Below are 27650 nucleotides of genomic sequence, written 5' to 3'. Positions count from 1 at the left end.
TGCCTGTCAAGTTCATCAACCTGGCCTGACACGACCTAGCCTAACTCGGCCCGTCTGGTCATTGGCCCGGCTTGGCCCCACTAGGTCATCAAATCGACTAAACCCATCTGGGTTGTCGGGCCCGTTTGTGTCATCGGACTCAACCCAACCTGGTTTGTCTGGGTCGTTGGGCCAGCTCGACACATCTTAGTCGTCAGGCTCGCTCGGACGGTGTGGGTTGTCAAGCTTGACCGACCTGTTTGAGTTGTCAAACCCGCCCGACCCGTATGTGACATCAGGTTACCCGATCCGTCTAGGTCATTGGGCTCGCCCGACCCGTCTGGGTTGTTGGGCCTGCTTGACCCGTTTGTGTCGTCAAGTTGGTATGATTCGTCTGGATCGTATGGCCAGCCCAGCTTGTCATGGTTGTGAGGTTGAGTGAGAAGAATTTCAAATTCCACCTTTTTTTAGGGTATTTGAATTTCTTCTAATTTAGCTAATTGAAATACTTCAAAAAAATGCATGCATTTTAAATGCTTTTTAATTTCTCTATCCAAACAAAGTATTTCATTACAAAGAATTTCAAATTCTTCAAATAAATGAATCACCCTCTTGAATTGCCTCATCCAAACACACCCTAAAACAATTCTAACGGTTTTATTTAATCACTACAAAATAACTGCTACTAACACGTAGTTTTTTTAGTGTTAAATGGAAAAAAATATTGTGTTAGTTAAATGGTAGTTAGTATTTAATATATATATATATATATATATATATATATATATATATATATATATATATATATAAAATAAAAATAATTTGCAAATAAGGGATTAATTTATATAATAATAAAATATATTTTTGAAGATTTTTAAATACATCGATAGTTTTTAAAAATTTCTTAGCAATAAAATCATTTTATAATTAAAATCATAGCTAATTAGCTTCAACTTAATTATCATATTATGTTGTATCTAATCCCTAACTATTAGTTACAACTTAGCTGCTATATTATGTTGTGTCTAATCCCTAACTAATTAGCTTCAGTTTAACTACCATATTATGTTGTGTCTAATCACTAACTAATTAGGTATAACTTAGCTACAATATCTATGTTGTGTATAATCTCTAACTAATTAGTTACAATTTAGCTACTATATTTATGTTGTGTTTAATCCCTAACTAATTAGCTACAACTTAGCTACCATATTTATGTTATGTTTAATTCCTAACTAATTAGCTACAACTTAGTTACCATATATATGTTATGTCTAAGCCCTAACTAATTAGTTACAACTTAGCTACCATATTTATATTGTGTTTAATCCCTAACTAATTAGCTACAACTTAACTACCATATTTATGTTATGTTTAATTCCTAACTAATTAGCTACAACTTAGTTACCATATATATGTTATGTCTAATCCCTAACTAATTAGCTACAACTTAGCTACCATATTTATGTTGTGTTTAATCCCTAACTAATTAGCTACAACTTAGCTACCATAATATGTTGTATCTAGTCCCTCACTAATTAGCTACAACTTTGCTACAATATTTGTTTGTCGCTAATTTGTCTCTAATTAGCGAGGGATTAGCGAGTAAAATTTTCCCTCGCTAATTTCCCTCGCAAATCAGCAAATTTCTTGTAGTGACGATCACCTATTGATTGAATGGAAATTATATCCACATGAATTTTATACTTGTTTAATATGAACTATGTAAATTTTATCAAAGTTATAATAATGTGAAAACGTTTTTTTAATTTTCAACATTGCCTTTTTACATTCAAATTAATTATTTAAAAGTCATCTTATATTCAATACTTAATTATTTTTTAAAATAATAATATTTTTTAAATAGTTTTAAATAAAATTTCCATAACAATTTGTAATATTAATGTATAATCTATATTATCTTGGTTTTGTAGGGTTGAGTTAGGCTTAAAGTTCACTTCTTAACATGGTATCAAAGTCAGGTTAGAGTTTATCCTAGCGAGATTAGTTTGGCATATTGTTTTGCCCGCTATCGGACCACTATCAGACTACTCATTAATGTCTAGTCCCACACTCAAGATGTATATACCTCGGCATGAGGAAAATGTGTTGGAAGTCACACATCGATTAGGGATAAGACTAGTTTAGAGTATATAAGTGGGTGCAAACCTCATCTTATAAACTGGTTTTGTAGGGTTGAGTTAGGCTTAAAGTTCACTTCTTAACATGGTATCAGAGCCATGAGTTGAAGCCTATCCTAACAAAATTTTGTATTTGTTAGGTCCATTGTTCCACTTGCTATCGAGTGACTATTGGACTACCCATTAATGTCTCTCATGATCAAGATGTATATACCTCGCATGTGAGAGTGGTGTGTTGAAGTCCCACGTCGATTAGAGATAAAACCAATTTAGAGTATATAAGTGGGTGCAAACTTCATCATACAAGCCGATTTTGTGGGGTTGAATTAGGCTTAAAATTTATTTCTTAACATTCATTATGTGATTTCTAAGGATAGCAAATATACTCTTTTATTGCCTTGAGCAACATACAAAATGTATTTTTTTGTAACAAATATGATGTAACTTTAATTTTTTATTGTGAATAATAATGCGTAGGAAAAGATGAATGATATTCAAATTAACATTTTCATAACAAAAGACTTTTACAAGATAATTGTTTAATCTTGATTTTAGCACTGTGAACGAAAATGCAAGATCAACACTTTGTTAGACCCAAATGAACTTTTTCACAACAAATTGTGTTGAACCCAAATGAGCATTTTTCACACCAAATTGGATTTTACAAAAAGAATTACGTAACTCTAACTTTTTATTGTAAATTATTGTAAATTGAAATATATGAGAATAAGGTAAGTATATTGTTGAATCTAGATAAATATTTTTCTTAAAAAATTTAATTAAATAATAGTTTAATATTTAATATAATCTTGTTTGATTTAACGAGGTAGATAAATATTTTAAAATATATATTAATTTTATACATTTAATTAAGGGTAAGGAAAGTATAAGGATGTTAACATCTTCTCTTTAATGTAATTAACTTTCTGAATTCATAGACGGTTCCTCTTTTAAAGGTTTTTCGGTATTTATTTTTCATAATAAATTATGATGATAACTTCTCTAGTTTATCACCCTACAAATAAGTCATTGTGAAAATGAGAAAATATGTTAAATAATTGAGAAGAAAAAGTTGAATTATGTATCAAAAGTTTTTAAAATAATTTGCAAGATCGACATGTTATCAAATAAGAGTATTAAGTTAGCACTTCTTACGAAATTGACTTGTATTTATAAGTCTTTTAGGCTTTGGATGAAGTATTTAAGAGATATTCAAAATAAATAAGAGATATTATTGCACACTCAATATTTGCCCGTTAATCAATTATTATCATATAGGTGTAAATATTTTAATTATATAATTACACTTATTTGATTAAATTTGCTTTCAATTTGTTTGGATTGAATCCAATTTGATTGGATTTATATTATTATGTTATAAATGCATATTTCGGTATACCATGGACATAGTGCATGTGGACCAATTTGATGGATGAACAAATTTTAACTTGAGTAGGTAATTTTGAAAGTTTTAGTTAGTCGGATGATATCCATTTTTATTTGGATATTTCAGTTTGGTATCCGCTTCTAAAAAGATATCAATTGCATCCTAATTTTTGAAAAAATGTTTCAATTAGGTCTCAATTAAAAAATATGAGTAATATTGAAAATGTTATACTCATATTATTTTTATTGAAAATGACATTATAACATATTATATTTTTATAATTGTTAACTCATGTTTTGTTATTCATGACTTTTACCATTAAATTTTATTCTGAAAGGATCTAATTGAGACATTTCTTAAAAATTTGGAATATAATTGACACATTTTTAAAAGGGGTACCAAAATGACACATATGAAGGAAAGTGGATACCATCCAACTAATTAAACAATTTGTAAGTTATATTTTCGTAATCATCTTTTGAGGTAGATGATTTTCGACCTTTCATGCGGTAAAATTTATATGAATTATATTTTTAGAATGATGCGTCTCATAAAGATGATTTTCTCGACCTTTTTAATGATGATTTTTACTCTTCAAGTTTGGTGGGTGATGTATCAGCTTTTCACACTACATTGCCTTTGAACAAGACATTTGAGTGTGTTATTGTTTGGACAATGAGATAATTGTTTATTTTTAAATGACTTGTAAAGGTTGGATTGTTTTGACAAGATAATATGGTTGTTTGGGTTAGGAAGTAAAATTAAAAAAATAATAAGACAAAGATATATATAAAAAAAATTAACGAAACCAAACAATGCACAAATAATAATAATAATAATATAGGATATGAATATTTATCACTAAAATATATAAATATGTCATCTTAATACGTTGTAACAATAACTAAATTGTCACGGTTAGTCACTTTTATATTTTTAATAATATTTTTAAATATTACTAAATTTAAATTATATTGTGACAAAAGTAATCGTTGCTAATAATTTTTTGTAATAATGACAAAAATACATTATGACTAAAATTAAATCATATTGACAAAAATTGGCACAAATAATTTTGAGTAATAATGACAATAATGCATTGTCAATAAATTGTATTCTAATCACTCGTAATTTGTGAGAATATTTTAAAATCTCATTAAAAAATCAAGTATTTTAAGATAATTATTAATTATTTTTTATAATAAATGTTGTATCATTATCATTAGAAACTATGTTCATTAGAAATTATGTTGATGTGTAATTGTCACATTTCTTCCATGTCATAGTAAGTAGACACATTATTTTAAGATATTAAAATAAATATCAATAAAATAAATAAAACATTAAATATAAATATTAAAAATGTGAAGTATCCATTACATTTTAAATGACAAAAAGAAAATAATAAATTCAAAGATTATATACATTAGACATATTTCTACTTTAAAACATTTAAACCAATAAATAGTAATATCTTTAAAGATTTTAATCCTTCAAATAAATAAAAGACAATTGATAGTTTAGAAATGTAAATATGTAATTATAGACATATTAATGATAAATTTTAAATAAAAAACAACTTAGTCTATTTGATGCACTAGTTGAAAAGCTAGACACTCCAATGAATAATCTATTACATATTAAGAAAAGAAGATACTACCAAAGTTACTATAATACCCATTTTTTTTATTGACACGTGTCATAAAAATTAGTTTTTTCATCATTTTAAAACTCTGATACAAAAGGACCCGGGTTCAAATCCTACAAAAGTCAATTTGTTTTTATTTTTTCATTTATTTATGATTTCAACTATAATATTGATTATAAATAATAATATTATTTGTAGTATTTTTATAAGTATTAGTATTTCTAATTATTAATAATATTATTATTATAAATATTATTTATAGTGATAGTAGTTAAATTATAACAAATATTAGTATTATTATAATAATAATAATTGTTATTATTATTATATGTTACTATTATATATTATTAGTATTAGTATTATTAACATTATTAGTAGTAAAGTTATTAATCTTATTTGTAATATATAATATTATTACTATTATATATTTTTGTTAGTAATTACATCTTAATTTTTATTAGATTATGATAAATTATTTTTTTTGTCTTAAACTTAAAAAAATAGGTATATTGATAAATATATGATTAGTTTAAAATATCACTCCAATATTTCATTGTTGATGTTCATACCCATTCAAATTTGAAGGATTTGTTGACCATTATTGAATTATGTCAATCTTTGACAAAAACAAACAAATTAGAGATATTTTACTTGATTGATTGTCTAATTCATTTTATTTAACTCTTAATGTTTCATTTTCTACAACGAAGATTATCAAAACAAAATTTGAAATAAGATGAAAGATGAATTTCTTGAACACAATATGGTTATTTACATTTAAAAAGGAATAACTGGAGATTTTTATTCCGAATAAATTATTGATGAGTTCAAATTTTTTTACTATAAATTATTTTGCCTCCTCCAAAATTATTGGTGAAGAAAAGTCACGGGTTATTGTTATCAACTACAGTTAATAATCATTATTACTATCAACTATAAATATTATTATCATTATTATTAATTATAATTATTTCTATTATTATATTACTTATTATATTATTAATATTATTATATTACTATTATTATTATTATAAGAACTATAATTATTATAATAGTTATTATTATAATTAATTGTTATTATTATTATTGTTAGATACATATTTTTAGGGATGTCAACGGGGCGGGTAAGGTATGGATAGTAGTTCCCTCATACCCTACCCGCTGGAAAAATATTCACCCTGTACTCATACCCATATTTGTCGGGTATCTGCTATGCGGGTACTCGCCTATTTTTTCATATATTTTTTTTCAAATATAATAAAATAAAATACATCACTGTCATAAATTTTAGGGTTAAGTATGTTTTTAGTCCCTTAACTTTCAGTGAATTTTGAAATTAGTCCATTTCAAAACTTTGGACCAATTTAGTCCTTTATCTTTCAAAATATGTGAACTTAGTCATTTTAATCAAATTTTGTTAGGTTTATTTGATGTTTTGTATGCATTTCATAATTGTATTTGAGTTGTTTATACTGTTTGGCACATTTTTGCTTTAATGCTAAGTCAAATACTATTATGAAACACACTTGAAATGTCAAATAAACTTAACAAAATTTGATTAAAAGAACTAAATTCACGTATTTTGAAAGATAAATGACTAAATTGGTCTAAAGTTTCGAAATGGACTAATTCCAAAATTTACTGAAAGTTAAGGGACAAAAAATATACTTAATCCTAAATTTTAAATAAAGTTCAAATAAACTTAAGTTCATACAAGTCCAAATAATAATAAAAATAAATATAAAATGACGTTCAACACAATGAAATTTTTTTAATTAGTGTTTCGATCAATAAGCTCACTTTCTCCGATTGATTCCTGCAAAATAAACAAAATAAACAAATAATAAAAATCAACTACCACGTGCCAAGTATCTTACTTTGATTCCATCATTTGACAACAAACATACCATAAACGTCACTATCTACATAGGGTTTGATGTATATGCCCCAATTTCAAAGAAAGGAAAGAGAAGAATGTCAAGGGGTGGAAGAAGACAATGTACCAACACTTGAAGTTGGAAGAATGAAGACAGAACACAAGATGTACAACTTAGAAAAAATTAGGTCAGAATGTTTTTACTAATATATATATATATATAAGGGTATTTTTGTGAATTAAAGTTTACTCGGTACGGGTATCCACGGGTACGGATACTATGATACTTGTACCCGCGAGTATCTATTTTTAATATTTGTTTCCTACCCATTGTGAGTTTTATCCGCGGATACCTATGGGTATGAATTTTTTTGACATCCCTACACATTTTACTTTTACTTACTATGTAGGAATCATGTCTCAATTACTTGTCATTTTTATTTGTTTTGTTATTCATTTATCTTTCCATTTGAACAATTATTTCAATTTAAAAAAAGTTACTAAAATTAGTAAAATAATAAAACTGAAAAATAATTGTGTTATTATAAATAATTATTTAAATTTAAAATATAATAATTAAGAGGATAAAATTGATAAAATAAAAAGGACACCAAAGATGTTTATCTCTTTATATATAAGTAGTTGTATTAATATTAATATTATTAGTAGTAGTATTAGTATTACTTTTTTTTATCATTACGCGATATTATTATAGTGGTGTTATTATTATTATTATTATTATAGTTAGATGCATATTTTACTTTTATTTTTGTTATTCATTTTATCTCTATATCATGGTATTTTTTGAATTGAAAAAAAAAGTAGTTACTAAAATTAGTAGAATGATAAAATTGACGAATAATTTTTTATTATGAATAATTATTTAAATTTAATAAATAAAATTAAGAGGATAAAATTGTAAAAAAAAAAGAACATAAAAAATGTGTATCTCTTTATATATTTAGTTAGTGTATTATTATTATTATTACTATTATTATTATTATCACTATAGGATATTATTATAATGGTATTATTATTATTATTATTATTATTATTATCACTACGAGATATTATTATTATTATGGTATTATTATTATTATTATCATAGTTAGACACACATCTTAATTTTATTTACTACGAGATCATATTTCAATTAGTTGTTCTTCTTAATTGTTTTGGTGCTGATGTATATATCTTTATATATAATTATAGATTATTAGTATAACATTAGTCTCGGTATTTGCATCGAAATTAATATTTATAACATAAACATTATTATTATTATTATTATTATTATTATCATTTTTTTGTTATTATTAGTCTTATTATTATTTTGTTATTATTTTTACTATTCATAGTGATGTTATTAGTACAAGTGCTTTTTTTTAATTATAAAAAACGTTATTATATTAAATACTTTTGCTAAATAGATTTTTAATCTTTTAAAAATTTTATAATTTATAATTTATATTAATATTATTATTATTATTTTTAATGATTAAATAAATATAATAAAAATTATATTATTATTCTAAACATATTTGAAATAAATAAAAAAGCATGCGTAGCAAAAGTCATATACTATTATAATTATTTTTTTAAATCAATTAACTACACCATATTGTGATATTAATTTTATTTATTATATTTAAAATTGAATTTACAACTTCGTTTCATTGATAATAACATTTACAACAATATAACCTAATTTTCATGATATTTATTATTTAATTTTTATATTATTGTTATTATTATCAATTATAATTCTAATTATTGTTATTATTATTATTATTATTTTTATCACTACACGATATTATTTTAGTGTTATTATTATTATTATTACTATTATTATTATTATTATTATTATTATTATTATTATTATTATAGTTAAACACACATTTTACATTTATTCACTACGAGATCATATCTTGATTACTTATACTTTTTATTTGTTTTGTTGTTCATTTTATTTTTATTTTGTGTAATTATTTGAATTAAAAAAATAGTTACTAAAATTATTAAAATGATAAAATGGATAAATAATTTTTATTATGAATAATTATTTTAATTTAACAAATAATGATTAAGAGGATAAAATTGTATAAACAAAAGAGGACACAACAAATATATATATCTTTATATATATATATATATATATATATATGTAGTTATTGTATTGTTATTATTTTTATCACTAAGAGATATTATTATAATGGTATTATTATTATTATTATTATTATTATTATTATTATTATTATTATTATTATTGTTGTTGTTGTTGTTGTTGTTGTTGTTGTTATAGTTAGACACACATCTTAAATTATTTTACTACGGGATCGTATTTCAATTACTTATTATTTTTATTTATTTTGTTGTTAATGTATATCTTTATATATAATTATAAATTATTGTAGTTGACATTAGCTTTAGTGTTAGCATTAATATTAATATTTATAGCATAAATATTATTATTGCTATTGGTATCATTATTATTTTTATTATTATTATTACTATTCATAATGGTGTTATTATTATAAGTGTGCTTTTTTTAATTATAGAAAATGTTCTTATACTACATACTTTTGCTAAATAGTGTTTTAATATTTTAGGTTTTTATAATTTATAATTTATATTAATATTATTATTAGTATTTTTAATGGTTAAATAAATATAATAACAATTATATTATTATTCTAAAAAAATTTAAAATAAAAAAAAACAAAAAGATATTCGCACATATCATAAGCTTTTATAATCATTTCATAAATTCAATTAACTGTATTATATTATGATATCAATTATATTTATTATATATAAAAGTTAAATTATTATTGTATCACTTAGATTTACTATTTCATTACTTTAATAACAACATTTATAACAATATAACTTAATTTTCATAATATTTCATTATATAATATTTTTACAATTTTATTATTTTAATATACAAAATAAAACAAATACGTCCCGTGCGTACGCACGGGTTAGTATACTAGTAAACCTATAACAAAGTAGTCATTTGACATTTCATCTTCATTTCAATATCTTGTTTCATTTTATCTTATTGAGTTTTTATAGCAAGTTCTGAACTTCAATTAATTGACATTGAGATTTAAATTCACTTTGAAGTTGCATATTAGTTTATTATTGTTTTTGGATATTGAATACTTCTAACTCTAAATCACGTGCTCTTTTATGCATTTTCAACTTAACTTTGAAATAATTGTTTCTCCACTTTTTTTGTTGTCATTGATATATTTCCTATATGTCGGGAATGGTTTGATTTTGATCCTACCACAAATTCAAAGTGTTTTACCAATGGGATAGGTTCCTTTTCAATTTCTTCTTCATATACCTCATTCACATTTTTCAAATTATCCCAAAAAATATTGAGAAAATAATTAACATTATGAAATAATGTTAAGACACCAAAAATTGATATGAATATGATTAAAACAAATAAATAAAAATTCCAAATATAAAGCAAATTAAATAGTATTATAATACTCAAAAGGTCACCACATAAAATACTTACGCGCAACTTAATTTGAGTTGGATGCAAATTAAATTTAAAATACTTAGTGAGTTTTAATGATTCATACTAATACTTCTCTCAATGATTCAAAAAATGATACAGGTATAAAGGATGTTACCATATAAAACATTTCTTACGATTAAAAAATAAAAAGATATCATAAGGAACAACCATAAGAAGATTGTCAATGAGTAAAAAGGTCACACAAAGTTGAGGAATTAAATTGGTCTAAAATTTTGAAGAGAAACTCATTTCAATTTTCATTGAAAATTAAGGGACAAAAAACATATTTAGCCCTTAAATAAAGAAGAAAATAAGTTGATTAAATAAAATAAAATGCAACTTAATATCATTATCATATAAATATAAACACAAATATATTATTTGGCAGTTAAGACACTAAATTTCTAAAAAAATAACTATTAAGAATATGAGTATAAAAGTAAATAAAATAATTGAATAAGTATTTTCTGTAAAATTAATTTCAATGTATAAAATTTTGGAAGTGTTATGAAATAAAGCGAATGACAGAGAAAATAATATATAATAGGGAAGAGAAGAAACAACAGAGAAGAGAGGATGAGAGAATAAGGAGCAACTCATTTGTGTATTATTATTATTTGATAGGAAGAGTCCTATTTATAGATACAACATATAATCCATAAAGGAAACAAATCAACTTACTTAATACAAATATTTACATAAAGAGTAGTGAATTATATGAGTATAAATCATTTGAGTAAATGTGTCAAATCAATGGACAATCATTAATTCATAACACTCTCCCTTGAGTGTCCATTGATAAAAGAATGCGCCTCGTTAAAACCTTACTAGGAAAAATCATTATCATATAAATATAAACACAAATATATTATTTGGCAGTTAAGACACTAAATTTCTAAGAAAATAACTATTAAGAATACGAGTATAAAAGTAAATAAAATAATTGAATAAGTATTTTCTGTAAAATTAATTTCAATGTATAAAATTTTGGAAGCGTTATGAAATAAAGCGAATGACAGAGAAAATAATAGGGAAGAGAAGAAACAACAGAGAATAGAGGATGAGAGAATAGGGAGCAACTCATCTGTGTATTATTATTGATAGGAAGAGTCCTATTTATAGATACAACATGTAATCCATAAAGGAAACAAATCAACTTAATTAATACAAATATTTACATAAAGAGTAGTGAATTATATGAGTATCAATCATTTGAGTAAATGTGTCAAATCAATGGACAATCATTAATTCATAACACTCTCCCTTGAGTGTCCATTGATAAAAGAATGTGCCTCGTTAAAACCTTACTAGGAAAAATCCTTTGGGATAAAAAAACCTAGTGAAGGAAAAAGAGTACGACATTCTGTATTCTTTAAGACAATATTGTTCATCACATATTCTATTTCTCCCCCTCATGTAAACTTACATCATTAATTAAGGTGACGAAGTCCGAACTTGTGAATCATTTGCTCAAAAGTTCTTCTTGGCAAACACTTTATAAATAGACTTGTCATATTTTCACATGAATGAATTTTTGGATATCTATATCATCCTTTCAATTGAACAATACACTATTGTCTTCATATATGGTTGTTGATTCCATCTTTGTCGGGGATAGTCACAAGTTTCTTGCACATGTTGAATTATAGACCTTAACCAAATATATTCACAACTTTCCTCGTAATTATGTATGACTAGACGATGTTGCTACTATGATTTGTTTCATATACCTTCATTAAACCATTGTACTACCACATGTGAACAAACATCTTGTTTATGATCAACCATTGTGACATTGTGAGAATATGTAAAATAACATCCATATACATAACCCATTGGTCTGAATCTGAATCATTTGGATGAAATAAGCTCATATTCGTAGTACCCTTAAAGTAACGAAGTATATGTTTTATTCAAAACCATTTTCTTCTTATCGTTGAAGAACTATATCTTGCTTAACAAATTTACAGCAACTGAAATATTAGATTGAGTATAATTAGCAAGATACATTAGTGTTTCTATGACACTAAGATATGGTGCTTCTAGACCAAGAAGATCTTCATCATTTTCTTGAGGTCTAAGAAGAGTCTTTATCAACATTTAACGACCTCACAACTATTGGAGTGCATGATGGACATGACTAGTCCATTTAGAACATTTTAAGCACCTTAATTATATAAGCCTCTTGATATATAAAAACACCTTTATTTAAATACTCAATTTCTAATCTCAAATAAGACTTTGCCCTTCAAAGATCATTCATCTCAAATTATTTCTTTGAGGAATCAATTGCCTTTGTGAGCTCATTAGGAGTTCCAACGATGTTTATGTCATCTACATAAACAATAATTATGATAAATTCATTTTTGGATCTTTTCATATAATTACAAGAACAAATAGGATCATTTCTATATCCTTCTTTTAGTAGGTACTCAATAAGACGGTTATGCCACACATGTCCTGATTGCTTTAATCAATAAAAGAGCATGTTCAATTTTATTGAATAACCCTCTTTAGAATTTGTCTTGTTGGGCAAATAAAATCCTTCAGGAATTTTCATATAAATATGATTCTCAAAAGTACCGTACGAATAGGTTGTAATATCATCCATTAGATGTAAATGCAAACCTTGTTGTGCAACTAGGATAATTGAATATTGTAATGTTGTTTCGTTCAATACTAGTGAATATGTTTTTTCACAAATCAATACAAGGTTTTGTGAACAACCTTGAGCAACCAATTGTGCTTTGTATCTAACAATTTCATCATTCTTAATTTGATTTTTGCGCAAAAATCCATATGTACCCAACGGGTTTCATAACTTCAGGTGTGCAAACTATATGTCCAAAAACCTTTCGTTTAGCAAGCAAATATAATTATGCATCTTTGCATATTTTTATTTTGGCCAATCTTTTCTTTGCCGACAATCTTCAATGATCATCGTTTATTGATCTTCATTGTCATTCATAGCATTTATCGCTATGTTATAAGTAAAAGTTTCGTCAATGTTAACTTTATTTTGGTTCCATATTGTATGATTCATGACATAATTTATTGAGATCTCATCATTTTCAATAATTTCAGGTACCTGAGGTTCTTCTTGAACCGAATTATTAATTATGTCAAATGAATCTTTTGGGATTTCCACCTTTTCGATTAGGTCATCTTGCATTTTAGCTCCCTTTCTCATTCAATAGTTTTATCTTTGGAACCAATAGGTCTACCACGCTTCAAACGTGTCCACATGAGTTTTTCAACCCTTTTTTTGTTCACATCACAATAATTGATCATGTCAAACAAAGCAATCATTTTGTTTTGTAAACTTCTGGTTTACCATGACATGCATTTCAATTGTACTAATAAACTTTTAGTACAAACTATAAGAGAATGTTAATAATTTCTCCAATATTTTTTTTTCAACTCAATCATAGAGATATAAAGATATTTCATATCTTTTTCATTGTTTGTCTCAATACAATATTCATTTAGACAAATATCCTTGAAACTTAATAAGTTTCTATTCAACTTCTTAGTAGAAGTATAATAGCTCTTCTAGAACCTTCAAATTTATTTGTAGTACTATAAATAATACTAACGTTTATGTCTCGTATTATCAAACAAAAGAAAAATTTATTACTCTTGAGAATTGTATAAATTGTTGCACTATCAATAAGAAATATAACCTTTGGTACTAGTGCCAACATTCGTTCTTCATATAAACGTAAATATCAATATGATTTTTTTAACACTCTCATAACCAATGAGGTGATCAATGCTTCCATTTGATTTAGCAAAGAAAATAATAATATCATCAAGATGAGTAGCATCCATATGGCCATAATCAGTATCACCATCTTCATAAGCAAAATGTGTTTATATGTTCTTCTCATTAGTTGTAAGATGCTTTGGTGTACAATAAGTACAACTCAAATGACTTTTACCACCGTAATGATAATATATACTTTCATCTTTTTTGTCAATATTTTAACATTTTCGTTTTCCCTTCTTCACATTATTGTGTCACTTTTGGTGACAAAATGTGTCTTTAAAATTTTCTTTATAACCATGTCCATAATCAATATCACGATCACAATCATGAAAATATAAATCAAATATTGCTGCATTCACTTCTGGGAATGTAGCAGAAACCAATTTGGACATGTTTCATGAGTTTCTATCAAAAGCTCATTGCTTTGTTCAGTCATATAAAGGCATGAAATAAATTCATAATATTTGTTGCTGCATTCACATATGGGAATGGAGCAGATTAGGTGGATCTAATGATTTTTCATCAAAAGTTTTATTGCTTTGTCCAGCCAGCCATACAAAAGCATTAAATAAATTCATAATATTTGTGAAATCTCTTTTCACAATATTTTTGTCGCATGAGCAAATTAGTTGTTTAGATGCTTTATTTCTTTATTTAGTGGTATCCAAATATCCATTGCATCTAAATATATTTCAACATTTAAAATCCAATATAAGGAATTCTTCTTTGTAATATCAAGGGTCACAAATCCAAATTTTGCAACGTTTTGCGTGGTTAGAACTGACACATAAAATAATAATAATAATAATAATAATAATAACAATCATCAAAATAATAATAATAATCATTGTCATAATAAAAATAAAAATAATAAGACGGAGATGAAAATTGATAAAGTCAAACAATTCTTATCACAAGAGGAAGAATATAAGGTAAAAATATAAATTGGGAAAGGAGTAGAAGAAGACTAGATTGAGACACGCAGAACATTGTCATCAGAGAGAAAAAACTTCCACTAGCCCTCAATTGGGTTTGAGCATCGTATTGATAACGTGTTATGAAATAAAGCGAATAACAGAGAGAATAATAGATCATAGGGAAGAGAAGAAACAACATAGAATAGATAATGAGAGAATAGGGAGCAACTCATCTGTGTATTATTATTGATAAAAAGAGTCCTATTTATAGATACAAGATGTAATCCATAAAGTAAATAAATCAACTTAGTTAATACAAATATTTACATAAAGAGTAGTGAATTATATTAGTATTAATCATTTGAGTAAATGTGTCAAATCAATGGACAATCATTAATTCATAACATGAAGTCCGAAGTAAAATATTAAAAAAATAAATAAGAGATATGATTAATTATAAAATATTTATCTACATATTATATTATTGTAAATACACTTGTAAAAGAAAGCATGTGTAAATTATTAAGACTAGGGATGGCAACGGGGCGGGGCGGGTACGGGTATCATGATCCCATCCCCATCCCCATAATAAAAATTCATCCCCATCCCCATCCCCAAACCCAACGGGTATACAACTTTTGACCCATCCCCATCCCCACCGAGTAACGGGTATTTTCTTATACCCATACCCATTTTTTTATTGTTCCATATATCAATTAAATATTTTTTATAAAAAAAATTTAAAAATCACACCAACGGAATCATGATACTATCAAAATATTCAATATTAAAATAACATACTCTTTTTGATTTTCATGATGTCAAATATTAAGAAAAATATTATAATAGTATAAATCTCAAATTAAAGTATCAAATAACAACTAAATAAAATTCAAATAATTATATAAAAGCTAAAAAATTACACATTACTAAAATTTTATAATAACCAAAATATTTATTAATTTTACAAATGATCAGTGGTTTCATTTGCATTCGATCCACCTACACATAGAAAAAAAATGAAAAATTAGATATGATATAATAATTGAAATTGAAAATTTTAATTACTAGAATATAATGTACCTTCTTCATCAGATTCATTTTCACTCATGAGAACATCTTTTCCTTTTAATTTTTTAACACCTACAAACACCAAATGTAGAATATTAGATGAGAATTCACAAAAAATACTAACAAAAAATATTAATAAATTTGAGTAACTTACCTAGATGGTTTGAGTTCCATATCCAACTTCTTGTACACATCAAAGCCTCTATAGTAATATGATGAAGTGGACTACGGTGAGAAGTTAATATCTGACCACCAGTACTAAAAGCAGATTCAGAAGCTACAGTTGTTATTGGAATAGCTAAAACATCCCTTGCAATTGCTTGAAGGGTTGGAAACTTTAACCCATTTGTTTTCCACCATGATAGGATATCAAATTCTTGTGTAACCGGCAAATTATCTTCTTCCAAGTAATAATCCAACTCTTCATAACTGTAATTCTAGATTTTTTCTTTTTTGCCATAAACTCTAAAAATTCATTCGCATCATTATCAACATCCTTTCCCAACTCCAATGATGTAGCTCTATAAGAAGAAGTTTCATTCTTGTTTGATTGATATTCCAAAACCAAATCATAGCACATTTGACGAATCCTACTAAGTTTCAGATCAAAATCATTACCATACAATTTATAAAAATAATATTCTAACATGTCCATCTTGTACCTTGGATCTAAAACTGAAGCAATTGCCAATATGTTATATAACAAAAAACAAAGAAAATGAGAAATATGTTATATATATATATATATATATATTATATTATATTATATATTATATTACTATGTATATATATATTATATGTGTGGATATCTTATATTTATATATATATATATATAATTATTTATATATATTATATTATATTATATATTATATTATTATTACTATGTATATATATTATATGTGTGGATATCTTATGTTTATTTATATATATATATATATATATATTTTTTTTTTTATAGATATATATTTATTTTAAGTATATATTATATTATATTATATAATAATATAAATATAATAATATATATTATATTATTATGTATATATATTATATGTATATGCGTAGATATTTTATGCTTTTATATATATATATATATATATATATATTTCTTTTAAATTTTTATAAATTTGTAATGTTATAAATTTGTTTATAAAAGATCTCACTAGTTAAATGATTAATTTATTTTATACGTATATATTATATATATTATATTATATTATTATGTATATATATTATATGTATATTATATTATATTATATTATATTATATTATATTACATGTATATGTGTAAATATATATATATATATATATATATATATATATAAAAGTATATTTTATTTATATGTATATATACTATATTATATTATATTATATTATATTATATTATATTTTATGTGTAAATATATTATTTATTTATATATATTTTTTAGATTATTTAATAAATTATAAATAGTTTAGTAATTTAAGCGGGGACGGGTATTTGGGCGGGTATATATATATCCCCATCCCTATCCCCATCCTCAGTTGAAAATTTCGGTATTACCCATACCCATACCCATACCCAGTCAAAGCGGGGATTCCCCGTCAAAACGGGACGGGTTCGGGTGATACCCACGGGCACGGGTTTATTTGCCATCTCTAATTAAGACATGTTAGAAATGTAATTTTGTTGATGTACAAAATTAGTTATAACGAAGCAATGGTAAAAAGATAAAGCATTATATTACTTAAGTACTTTTAATTAACAATCGAATTGAATTTTAGACAATAATTATTTGGTTTGTTTGAGTAATTATTTAGCAAAAATGAGAAATACACTATGCCATAGATCAAACGACCGTATCTATTTGTCCTTAGCTAGGGTTCAGGCAACTACCCCCATTTGCATCACTCTTCATCCGCTCCTTAGCTAGGGTTCTGAGCCACCACCGTCCCCTACGCCACCACCGTCTCCGCCACCAAATATCAGTTATAAACCACTAACCGTCTTGCCACCGAAGACGTGTTCGGGGGATTTGGTGAGTTTAGGCGCGTGAATGATTTGAATTCTCTCTTTTGACTATATACTTGTGCTTCACAGGGCGTTATAGGTTGAACGGATATCGCATACTGTGATATGTCTGTTATATTGAGATTTGAAATTTGAGATTGAGAAAGGAGTTTAGCTTTTGGCCACCGTTGTTGGAAACCCCATAGCGGTGGGGTCTGAGAGACTCTGAAATCATATTACTCCGCAGAGTACCCTTTTTTTCCGCTGCAATAGTTAGTTAGCCTTTCTTAACCAATTTCAAGGTTTTATTTTTTAGGTAAGGTTATAAAAAAATATGTTTGGAAATCGAGGTGTGTACTTTTTGACCATGCTGTAGAAGATTCATGAGCTGCTAGTGAATACTGTCATTGAAATTGTTGTTTTGAAAATTAAGATTTTATTTATCTAACTGATCACTGCGTCAATTCTGATAGACTATATTCATTTGTTAGATTCAAGGTAAAGAATTATGGTAGCTGTGAGGCTACATCTGGTTTGACATCAAGTCTAGCATTCACACCAGAGCAGGTTAGCATCGTCTGCAACTTGTTTTTGCTATTCCGTACTAAATTAACCTAAAACTTCAAATTGTTCAAACCCCCTTCATCCATTTCGTTTCAATCCACACACAAATGTACTTTCAAACTTCATTCATTCATGTTCTGTGTTATCTTATTACATTACTTCATGCTATTTTTCGAGCGAACGAGAATCTTATTACATTACTTCATGCTATTTTTCGAGCGAACGAGAGAGAGTTTGACTTTGTGGGTTGGTTTTCTATATGATACTCCCTTTTGTTCTCGACACTTTTTTCTTGGCTTTCTTTGTGACACCCCTTGCTTTATTTCCAATTTGTAGTTGTTTGTATTGTGATCCCATTGTTTCTGGATTTTTGTTTTGTTGCATGGGTATGATGCAGATGAGTGTTGTTACCGATTCTCCTGTGCATTCGTCCAACAGTGATGACTTCATTGCATTTCTTGATGCTGAACTTGGTGCAAGTTCACCGGAATCATCACCAGATAAAGAGGCTGAAAACGAAGATGAGCTTGAGAGCGTCAGGTGCTCTTCATAATCTTTTGTTTTTTTTTTCATGTTATTGTATGTGCTCTGGTATGAGATAAACAACTGTTGTCAAATTTGGTTTCTCAAATTTCAAATAAGTGGAGTTTGTTATATGTGAGTGTTTTATATATCAGATTGTGATCTTTTAGAGAACTGAACATTATTTAGATAGAGTACTGTGGTGCCTAAGTATGATTTTAAGGAAAATTTGGTTTTTGGAGTGTAATGAGACACAGTTGATCCATGCTGAACTCTTCTAGTGGGTGCAAATTTTCTTAATTACTGAAAGACCCTCTTTACTCCCCACAATACTGTGTTTTATGAGGTTTATTTTAGTTGACAATTTGTGATTTCACTCCCTTCTTCGGGGTTGAAAATTGAAACCCTATTAGAAAATTCTGTGCCTCTGAAACATGTGCTGTCTCTGTCCATTTCTAGCATTTTTGTGGTATCTTCAAGGTGTTTCTGGCTTTGCTCTGTTCTCTTGCACTTTCTATCTCCTACTTTCTGGTCTGTTGTTTCAGTGTTTCTGTTCAGTTCACCATGTCACTGTACCTTTCTATTGTTCAGCTGGATATGGAACTATCACTTTGAGGAGGGAAAGTTTCTGAAGCTTTCCCTTATCTTTGGATAAGTAAACAAAAACTTATATAATGTCTTTTATACAATTAGTCACCAGCAGCCTAATGGTGAAAAAGGGGAAGTGAGCATGACTTTCCCCCAAAGTCCCTTCATCCCTTTTCCTCTTCGACATTATTATGCCTTTTCATTCTGTTGCATTGCAGTAAGCATTTTCTCTCGCAGGTCTTTCACTATTTCATGACTTTCTAGGATTGATTGTTTGTTTCTGAAGAGTGATAAAAGATCATAACGAGTGGTTTTAATTACATTGGGGTATTGCTTATATGATAGTTAGTGGCACGTTGAAATAAGAGTTTGGGATCTTTACTGAACCCTTCTTTCGTCACTCCTCATCAACTATGTCATTGAGTTATATTACTACTTTTAAAGGGGTCTAGCTTAGTTGATTGAGCATGGTGTGTGAGTTGTAATATGTTGAATTCCTTCAATAGAAAGGTATTACCACTTGTTAGGCCTTTTTAATAACTGACAGTAAGTGTGCTTTGTCTGAGTTTTGCTTTGAATATCTTCAGCATTGTATGAAATTTTGCTTGTTGTCCGTGGAACTGTGAACCAATTTGCATTAACCCAAAAGGGTGAGACTGATATTTTAAAATTCATGCTTGTGGTGCATTTATGTTGCAGATATCATTTCAAGAGACGATGCTACAATTTTGTTCTTTTGCTTCACTTCTTGGTAACATTTCACTGATTGATACTCTAACTTATGAATTAAAGCAGAATTAAAAGACATAAAATTGAAAGCACTGAAGAGACGGAGGGGTCTACTTCAGAAGGAATCATGAAACAGAACTTAGGTAATTTTAATTGCTATTGTTCTTTTTTAATCTTTGGAAAACAGAATCCTCCCACCACATGTGAAACTGAGGATAAGTAAAAGAATTATCAATCCACGGCAAAAAAAATCAATTTATAACAAGTCTGAGATATATTTCCCAGTTTTATCTGTATGTATAAATCTCTCTTAAACTAGTTCACTGGTTGAACCTAAGCTTGTCTAACTAGCATTGGCATATGTAACTTGCTTCACTCAAATGATTTTTCACCTTCTTCACTAAGAATCATTAATAATTGTTTTTTACTGACCTTGTCATGTCTTAGAGTAATGATACACAGCAGACAGGTTCCTTGTGCGGTCCACACACTAGCTTTTCTGTGGGCCCATGTATAACAATAACTAGACTTTTAAATTAGTTGTAATGACTCGAACTGCAATGTTTTGGAAGGTTACATAACTTTTTTTTTGTTGCAGAGACATCTACCAAGGTAGATGTATGTACACATCCTGGCTCATTTGGAAGTATGTGTATACGTTGTGGGCAGCAGTTGGATGGGAAATCTGGTGTGACATTTGGGTACATACATAAGGTATCTATTGTTTCAGATGGTCATCTAGAGGAATTAAAATTTTAGTTTTAGGTGGTGGTTAGGTTACTGCATCATGGCACAGTTTATGCAATTTTGGTAACTTGGATTAACCTGAAATAAGTTGTACAATGTTAAATAGTGATTTCCTTGTTTAATGGTTGTCATCTTTTTTTAATAAAAAGTGTAATTGTGAACCTGTTGCACCACTCATTTGTGGTGTATTTTATTATTAAAGTTCCTATAAGAATTAAAATATGTTGTGCTGGAGCGTTCATCCAAAAGTATACATTTAAACCTAAGGATCAAATTTGCTCCAGAATTTGATGGTCATTTGTGCTCCAGAATTTGATGGTGTTGGTTCTATAAAGTTATAAATATCCTCTAATCTTTAATATAAAAATCCTATTTTCTTTTTCATGATTTGGTTAGCATGATGGTTGGCTAGCCAAATAATAGACGTAACCAAGCTAGTTACTTAATTTAGCTGAATAGGTTCATTAAACATGATTGAAAATGGTCTATTTTCAGGGATTGAGACTTCATGATGAGGAAATTTCTAGATTGCGTAATACAGACATGAAGAGTTTGTTATGTCGTAAAAAACTCTACTTGGTTCTTGACCTAGATCACACACTGCTAAATTCCACTCTCCTTGCTCATTTGAGTTCAGAAGAGTCATATTTGCTTAATCAGACGGATTCTCTACGAGGTATGTGCAAACATATATGTTTTTCCTTTTGGTAATTTGTTATCAGTTTTCTAAATCAGCAGTTTTCTTAACAGTGTTTTTTGTTTTAATGACACCATTAATATCTATTTTGCTGGTGCTATGTTATCATGTTATAAAACAGACTGTCACATCAATGCTAGATGTCTACTATAATTGTACTATACTATGTTGATTTGATTTCATAATCTGTTACTGAAATTTTGCACTATGTACCTTTGATGTTCTGGGTTCTTATTGCTTATTAAGGATGTTGCCTTTCTGAACTTATATGTAATGAAATCATATAGACATCTCCAAAGGTAGCCTCTTCAAATTGGATTACATGCATATGATGACCAAGTTAAGGCCCTTTGTCCGCTCATTTCTGAAAGAAGCTACTGAAATGTTTGAGATGTACATATATACCATGGGTGATCGGCCATATGCATTGGAGATGGCTAAGCTACTTGATCCTCAAGGAGAGTACTTCAATGCTAAGGTTATTTCGCGAGATGATGGGACTCAGAAGCATCAGAAAGGTCTTGATGTTGTGTTAGGGCAAGAAAGTGCAGTCCTAATTCTTGATGATACAGAACACGTAAGTGCATTACTAGTTTCTGACCTGTACTACTGCGCACAATTGATCTTATGTCACTGTCATGGCTTTATATCTTTCTCTTGTGATTGTTTTAATATAATGATTTACCTGGTTATTTGTAAACTGAATTTGTAAAGTTCATTCTATAGAAACCTCAGTTTAACGTTTCAGGTGGCATTTGTCATTTTGAATTTATGAACTAAAATTGTTTCCTTTTAATGTAATGGGATGAATGAAAATGTTGCTACTAAATGTTGCAGGCATGGGTGAAACATAAAGATAATCTTATACTGATGGAAAGATACCATTTTTTTGCTTCAAGTTGTCGACAGTTTGGTTTCAATTGCAAATCCCTTGCTGAACTGAGGAATGATGAGGATGAAACTGATGGAGCGCTTGCAAAAATCCTCAAAGTGCTCAAGCAAGTCCATTGCACATTCTTTGATGTATGCCGCTCATATGCCATCCTGATTAAATTTTTGTTATTTCTGATATAATACTAAAATTTTGTGGTGGGGAACTCTTTGTAGAAACATCAAGAAGATGATCTTATTAACCGAGATGTGAGGCAGGTAGTTATAATAACAATAGTTTTAGTTAATTTTAGAATCTTAAATGTGAGATTCCCTTACCAAGTCCTCACAATCAAAATTCATGTTTTGAAGGTTTTGTCATCAGTTCGAAGTGAAGTCTTGAGCGGATGTGTGATTGTTTTCAGCCGTATTTTTCATGGTGCATTGCCATCTCTGCGGAAGATGGCAGAGCAGATGGGAGCTACTTGTTTGGCAGAAGTTGACCCATCTGTGACACACGTAGTTGCTACTGATGTTGGAACTGAAAAGTCCCGGTGGGCAGTGAAGGAAAACAAGTTTTTGGTTCATCCCCGATGGATAGAGGCTGCAAATTATTTTTGGGAAAAGCAGCCTGAGGAGAACTTCATCATCAAGAAAAAGCAGTAGGCATTTTCCTCGTAGTATCAAACAGTGCTGTGTTCATAATTGTTTGCTTCCATAGTGACCCAAGTATCTGAAAGTATATGTAATACCCAACCAACAGCCATCTAACTATGAATCATGAACTACTGACTTACATTTTCAATAGAAAAGAACCATTTTTATCTCTAACTCGTATGCTTCTGGACTACTTGTGTCGTAGTTGTCTTCGTGCATGCTTACAATGAAGTTTTATGACAAGGAGTATGCGGAAATCAAGCTTTAGATCTGCTGCTGCTGCTGCTGCTTATTAGTAAGTAGTTACTTACAGTAGGTGCTGTGAAGAGCATTCTCTTTTCATTTGAGTACACTCGGTTGTAGCACGCCAATGATAAAATGTTTTGCTGGTCTGGTCAAGAGTTGTACGACAAGTGTCAAAGTACTTAAGGGAATTACTCGAATCCTGGAATGAAATTTCGACGTTACTGCTTTGACTGAATTTCATCAGATCGTCTTCCTCTGCAGTAAAAATTGGAGGTGGGATGTTTATATTGGAGGAAAAATATGTAGATTTTAAAATTCTCATCTTGTCATTTTTGTATATAACAACTTATCGTGGTTTAAGCCATTGATCTTTCTGTATTTTTAATTAACTTCAAGTGTAGTAACTGTCTTTTATTATCTCGTGGGTTTTTTTATTCACCTCTGCCAAATGAAATAAATAAATAAATAAAAGATGTTTAGTCTGATGGTTTTTTGTAGAAATATTAAAACGAATAAAGACAAGAGAGAAGATAGTCTGGAGAGTTAGGAAATGAATTCTGTATATCACTTTGAGCAAAAAAGGGACAATGTTACATACACGTTTTGCCTAACAAGTTGCAACACACGCCATTCTAGAATCTACTCTAATATCATAATAGAAAAAGTTAACACAAATATTTACAAGAATTGGAATGGGTTGAGAACTGTTGGACTGAACAGGTTTGAGCCATTGTTTGTTAGCCTCCCTCAAGTTGGAGATATGTAAAGATCAATCAACTCTAACTTGAATGCATTAGACTTGAAGAGACAAGGTGGTAATGCCGTAGTTAATATCTTAGTAAGTTGATGAGAGGATGAAATCGATACTAACCGCATTAGATATGCTTGAGCCTTTTCTAGAACAAGATGACTGTCAATTTTCAAGTGTTTTGTTTTCTCATAAAACACTAGATTTGGTGCAATGTACTTTGCAATTTTCTTGTCACAATATAATGTAGGTTTGGAACAACATTTTTAAATTATTGAGAAGATATGTGAGCCACTATAGTTCACATGTACTTGTAGCAAGAGTACGATACTCTACTTCTGAAGACAAACAAGACACTATGTTTTGCTTTTTTGTTTTTCGTGACATTAGAGAATTCACAATGAAGAAACAATAACGTATGATTGATTTGTTTGTTTCAACACAAGTTGGCCAATCTGCATCCTTGAAGCCTATTAAATGTATAAGAGTGTCCCTCTTGAATTGAAGACCTTGGTTTAGAGAACCTTCTATGTATCTTAAGACTCTACTTGCAGAACCTAGATGAGACTTTGTGGGATGAGCTGTAAATTGGTTAAGTTGTTGAGTTGCAAAAATAATGTCAGGATGAATTGTGGTGAGGTAAATTAAACGACCAATAAGACGCCTATAGGATAAAGGGTGGGCCATAAGATCACTAGAGTCACCTCGACACAAATGCAATGAACTATCCATAGGTGTTGAACAAGGTTTGCAGCCTGATATTTCGAAATCAACAAGCAACTCCATGGATGAAGAAGGAGAAGGAAGAGCTTCCCAACATCCCTAATAGCTCCAAGAGCCTTTCCCAAGAACCTTTCCCAAGAACCCAAGATGTTTCTCTTCATGCAAAATGAGGAATATGCTAAAACTCTTATAGAAACATGATTAAATACCCACTTTCGTGTATTAGGGCCGATACTCTTGTCCAACACCTTCATTCTTGCCCAACGAAACTTAAAATTGAATGCTCTTTGACTTGCAACTCGATGGACAAGTCATCTTGTTGCCCAACGGCTCAAACACTACAGGATTTGTCTATCTAACTTGCCCAATAAGCCAACATGGCACCCAACAATAGGGTTTGGCTGCCGAGTGCAGGTGGCACCCGATACCCTATGTGTGCCACCCGATGGTAGTTGATCTACAAGTGAGTCTTCTCTCTATGTTTGTAGCACTAGGCGTTGGTTCTCTAACGCTTATCGTTAGTATTTGCCCCAAAATTATTCTTTCTTATCCAATAATGTTTCGTTGAGTTCTAACTTCTTTTTCTCCACCATAATTGCTTCTTATTCACTTATTTCAGACACTTAATTGAATATTAAATGTAAAACACGCATAAAATAACTTAAACACAGGAAAATACAAAAAATAAGATAAACTTAAGGATTAAACAAGATAAAAGTTAGGAAATAATTGATATTATTAATGAAAATAAACATACATAAAAGGTAAAAATAGACGTTATCAAAGAACACTTTTTGTTGGAAGCATTTTTGTTGGTATGCGACGAACCAAACACACCTTGACCTTTGCGAAAGGTGTTAGAACCATTGGTGAAGCTATTGGGCTCAGTAGAGGAAAGAGGAACAACACTGAGTGGACATTCTTGTTGAACCACAATAAAAAAAACTTGATTGACCACTGGAAGGGGATGCATAAGCAAGATTTAAGAACACACAACAAAAAAGAATTCATGTAATCCATTCAAGAATCTAATAAAAAATTCCTGCTAGTGGTGTTTCTTGGCCTAACAAGAATAGGTAACAAAAGAACGATAGTTATTCAGTTTCCCCCAGAGGGTTTTCAAGGCAATGTAAAATCCAGAGGCAGAACAATTACCTTGAGAAATGCCATAGATTTCTTCCTGAAGTTTTGCAATGCTAAGAAGTTCTCCATGTGAGAAATGTTCATGAAGGTCGTTCCAAATGTTTTTAGCATATTTGAGGAAGATGATGCTTTGAGCAATGGACGAGGAAAGTGATTTCAATAGCCAGGATGGATGAGGTTGTTACGTCTCTCCCATGAAAAGTAAAGAGATTCTTCGTTTGAAGAGATGGAAATTGTGCCAAGTAGGAGTACCATTTTGTTTTTGGAGATGAGGGCCATACGAAAAGCGCAAAACCAAGAATGATAGTTGTTCCATTAAGGACAAGAGTGATAAACATAAAGGAAGGATCATCATGATAAAGTAAGGACTTCAAGGGTTATGCGGTGAATCATTAGAACTAGAACCAGAATGATCGTTTTTCCTTTGGACTATAGGAATGTGTTGGAGACATGGGAGGACAACAAGCAGAGCTTTGGAAGGGCACTCTTAATACCATAAAACGAATAAAAGACAAGAGATAAGATATTTTGGACAATGAGGTAATGAATATACATGTTTTGTGTAACAAACTACAACTTACACAATTCTAGAATGTACTCTAATATCATAACAAAAAAAGTTTACGTAAGGAAATATTTATAAGAATTAGAATGGGTTGGGAACTATTGGATTGTACAAATCTAGGCCATTATTATGTTAAATATGAAAGGCGATGGTCAATTAAAGATGATAGGATTGTGAGCTTCCTCACTTCAATCTTCTCATAATGTTTGATGACTCGTTTGTTGTTTCTTTAAAGAAGCATCATAACTTAGGATAATTAACAATGACTCACTAAACTTCTTATGCTCTTTTTCACTTTTCAGTTTTCGTCATTTGTTGGTTCTTTATAAGATGACCAATGAAAGACAAACTCAATTTGTTTGTAGGTTGATTCACATTAAATATATCAAAAGCTTGACAATATTATTTATCCTTAAAACACGTGTTTATTTGTTGGAAAAGTATAAATGTCTTGTGCCTTAACATATAATATATTTCTGAAAAAAGAACATTTAACATTTGATTTTCCAAAAATGTTGGATGAAATAATAAATTTATT

General features: G+C 28.6%; 1 protein-coding gene across 4 annotated transcripts; it reads left to right on the top strand.

Annotated features, from left to right (window-relative positions):
• The first annotated feature begins 18122 nt into the window (after positions 1 to 18122).
• Positions 18123 to 24350, top strand: LOC114193850 (RNA polymerase II C-terminal domain phosphatase-like 4). Of its 4 annotated transcripts, none has more exons than XM_028083808.1 (10): positions 18123 to 18341; positions 18805 to 18880; positions 19275 to 19417; positions 20780 to 20859; positions 21315 to 21430; positions 21959 to 22139; positions 22448 to 22737; positions 22998 to 23183; positions 23268 to 23309; positions 23403 to 24350. In XM_028083808.1, the coding sequence occupies exons 3-10, from the start codon at positions 19275 to 19277 to the stop codon at positions 23694 to 23696; spliced, it is 1332 nt and encodes a 443-aa protein (XP_027939609.1). In that variant the 5' UTR covers positions 18123 to 18341; positions 18805 to 18880; the 3' UTR covers positions 23697 to 24350. The 4 variants fall into 4 exon arrangements, with proteins under 4 accessions (XP_027939609.1, XP_027939618.1, XP_027939633.1 ...); XM_028083817.1 differs by having other exon boundaries at positions 20783 to 20859; positions 23403 to 24318; XM_028083832.1 differs by having other exon boundaries at positions 20687 to 20859; positions 23403 to 24318.
• Positions 24351 to 27650: the final 3300 nt, after the last annotated feature.

This window comes from Vigna unguiculata, chromosome 1, assembly GCF_004118075.2.
Source record: "Vigna unguiculata cultivar IT97K-499-35 chromosome 1, ASM411807v1, whole genome shotgun sequence".
NCBI classification, from domain to species: Eukaryota; Viridiplantae; Streptophyta; class Magnoliopsida; order Fabales; family Fabaceae; genus Vigna; species Vigna unguiculata.
The sequence above is the reverse complement of the archived record's forward strand: the minus strand, read 5'-3'. Positions and strand labels throughout refer to the sequence as shown.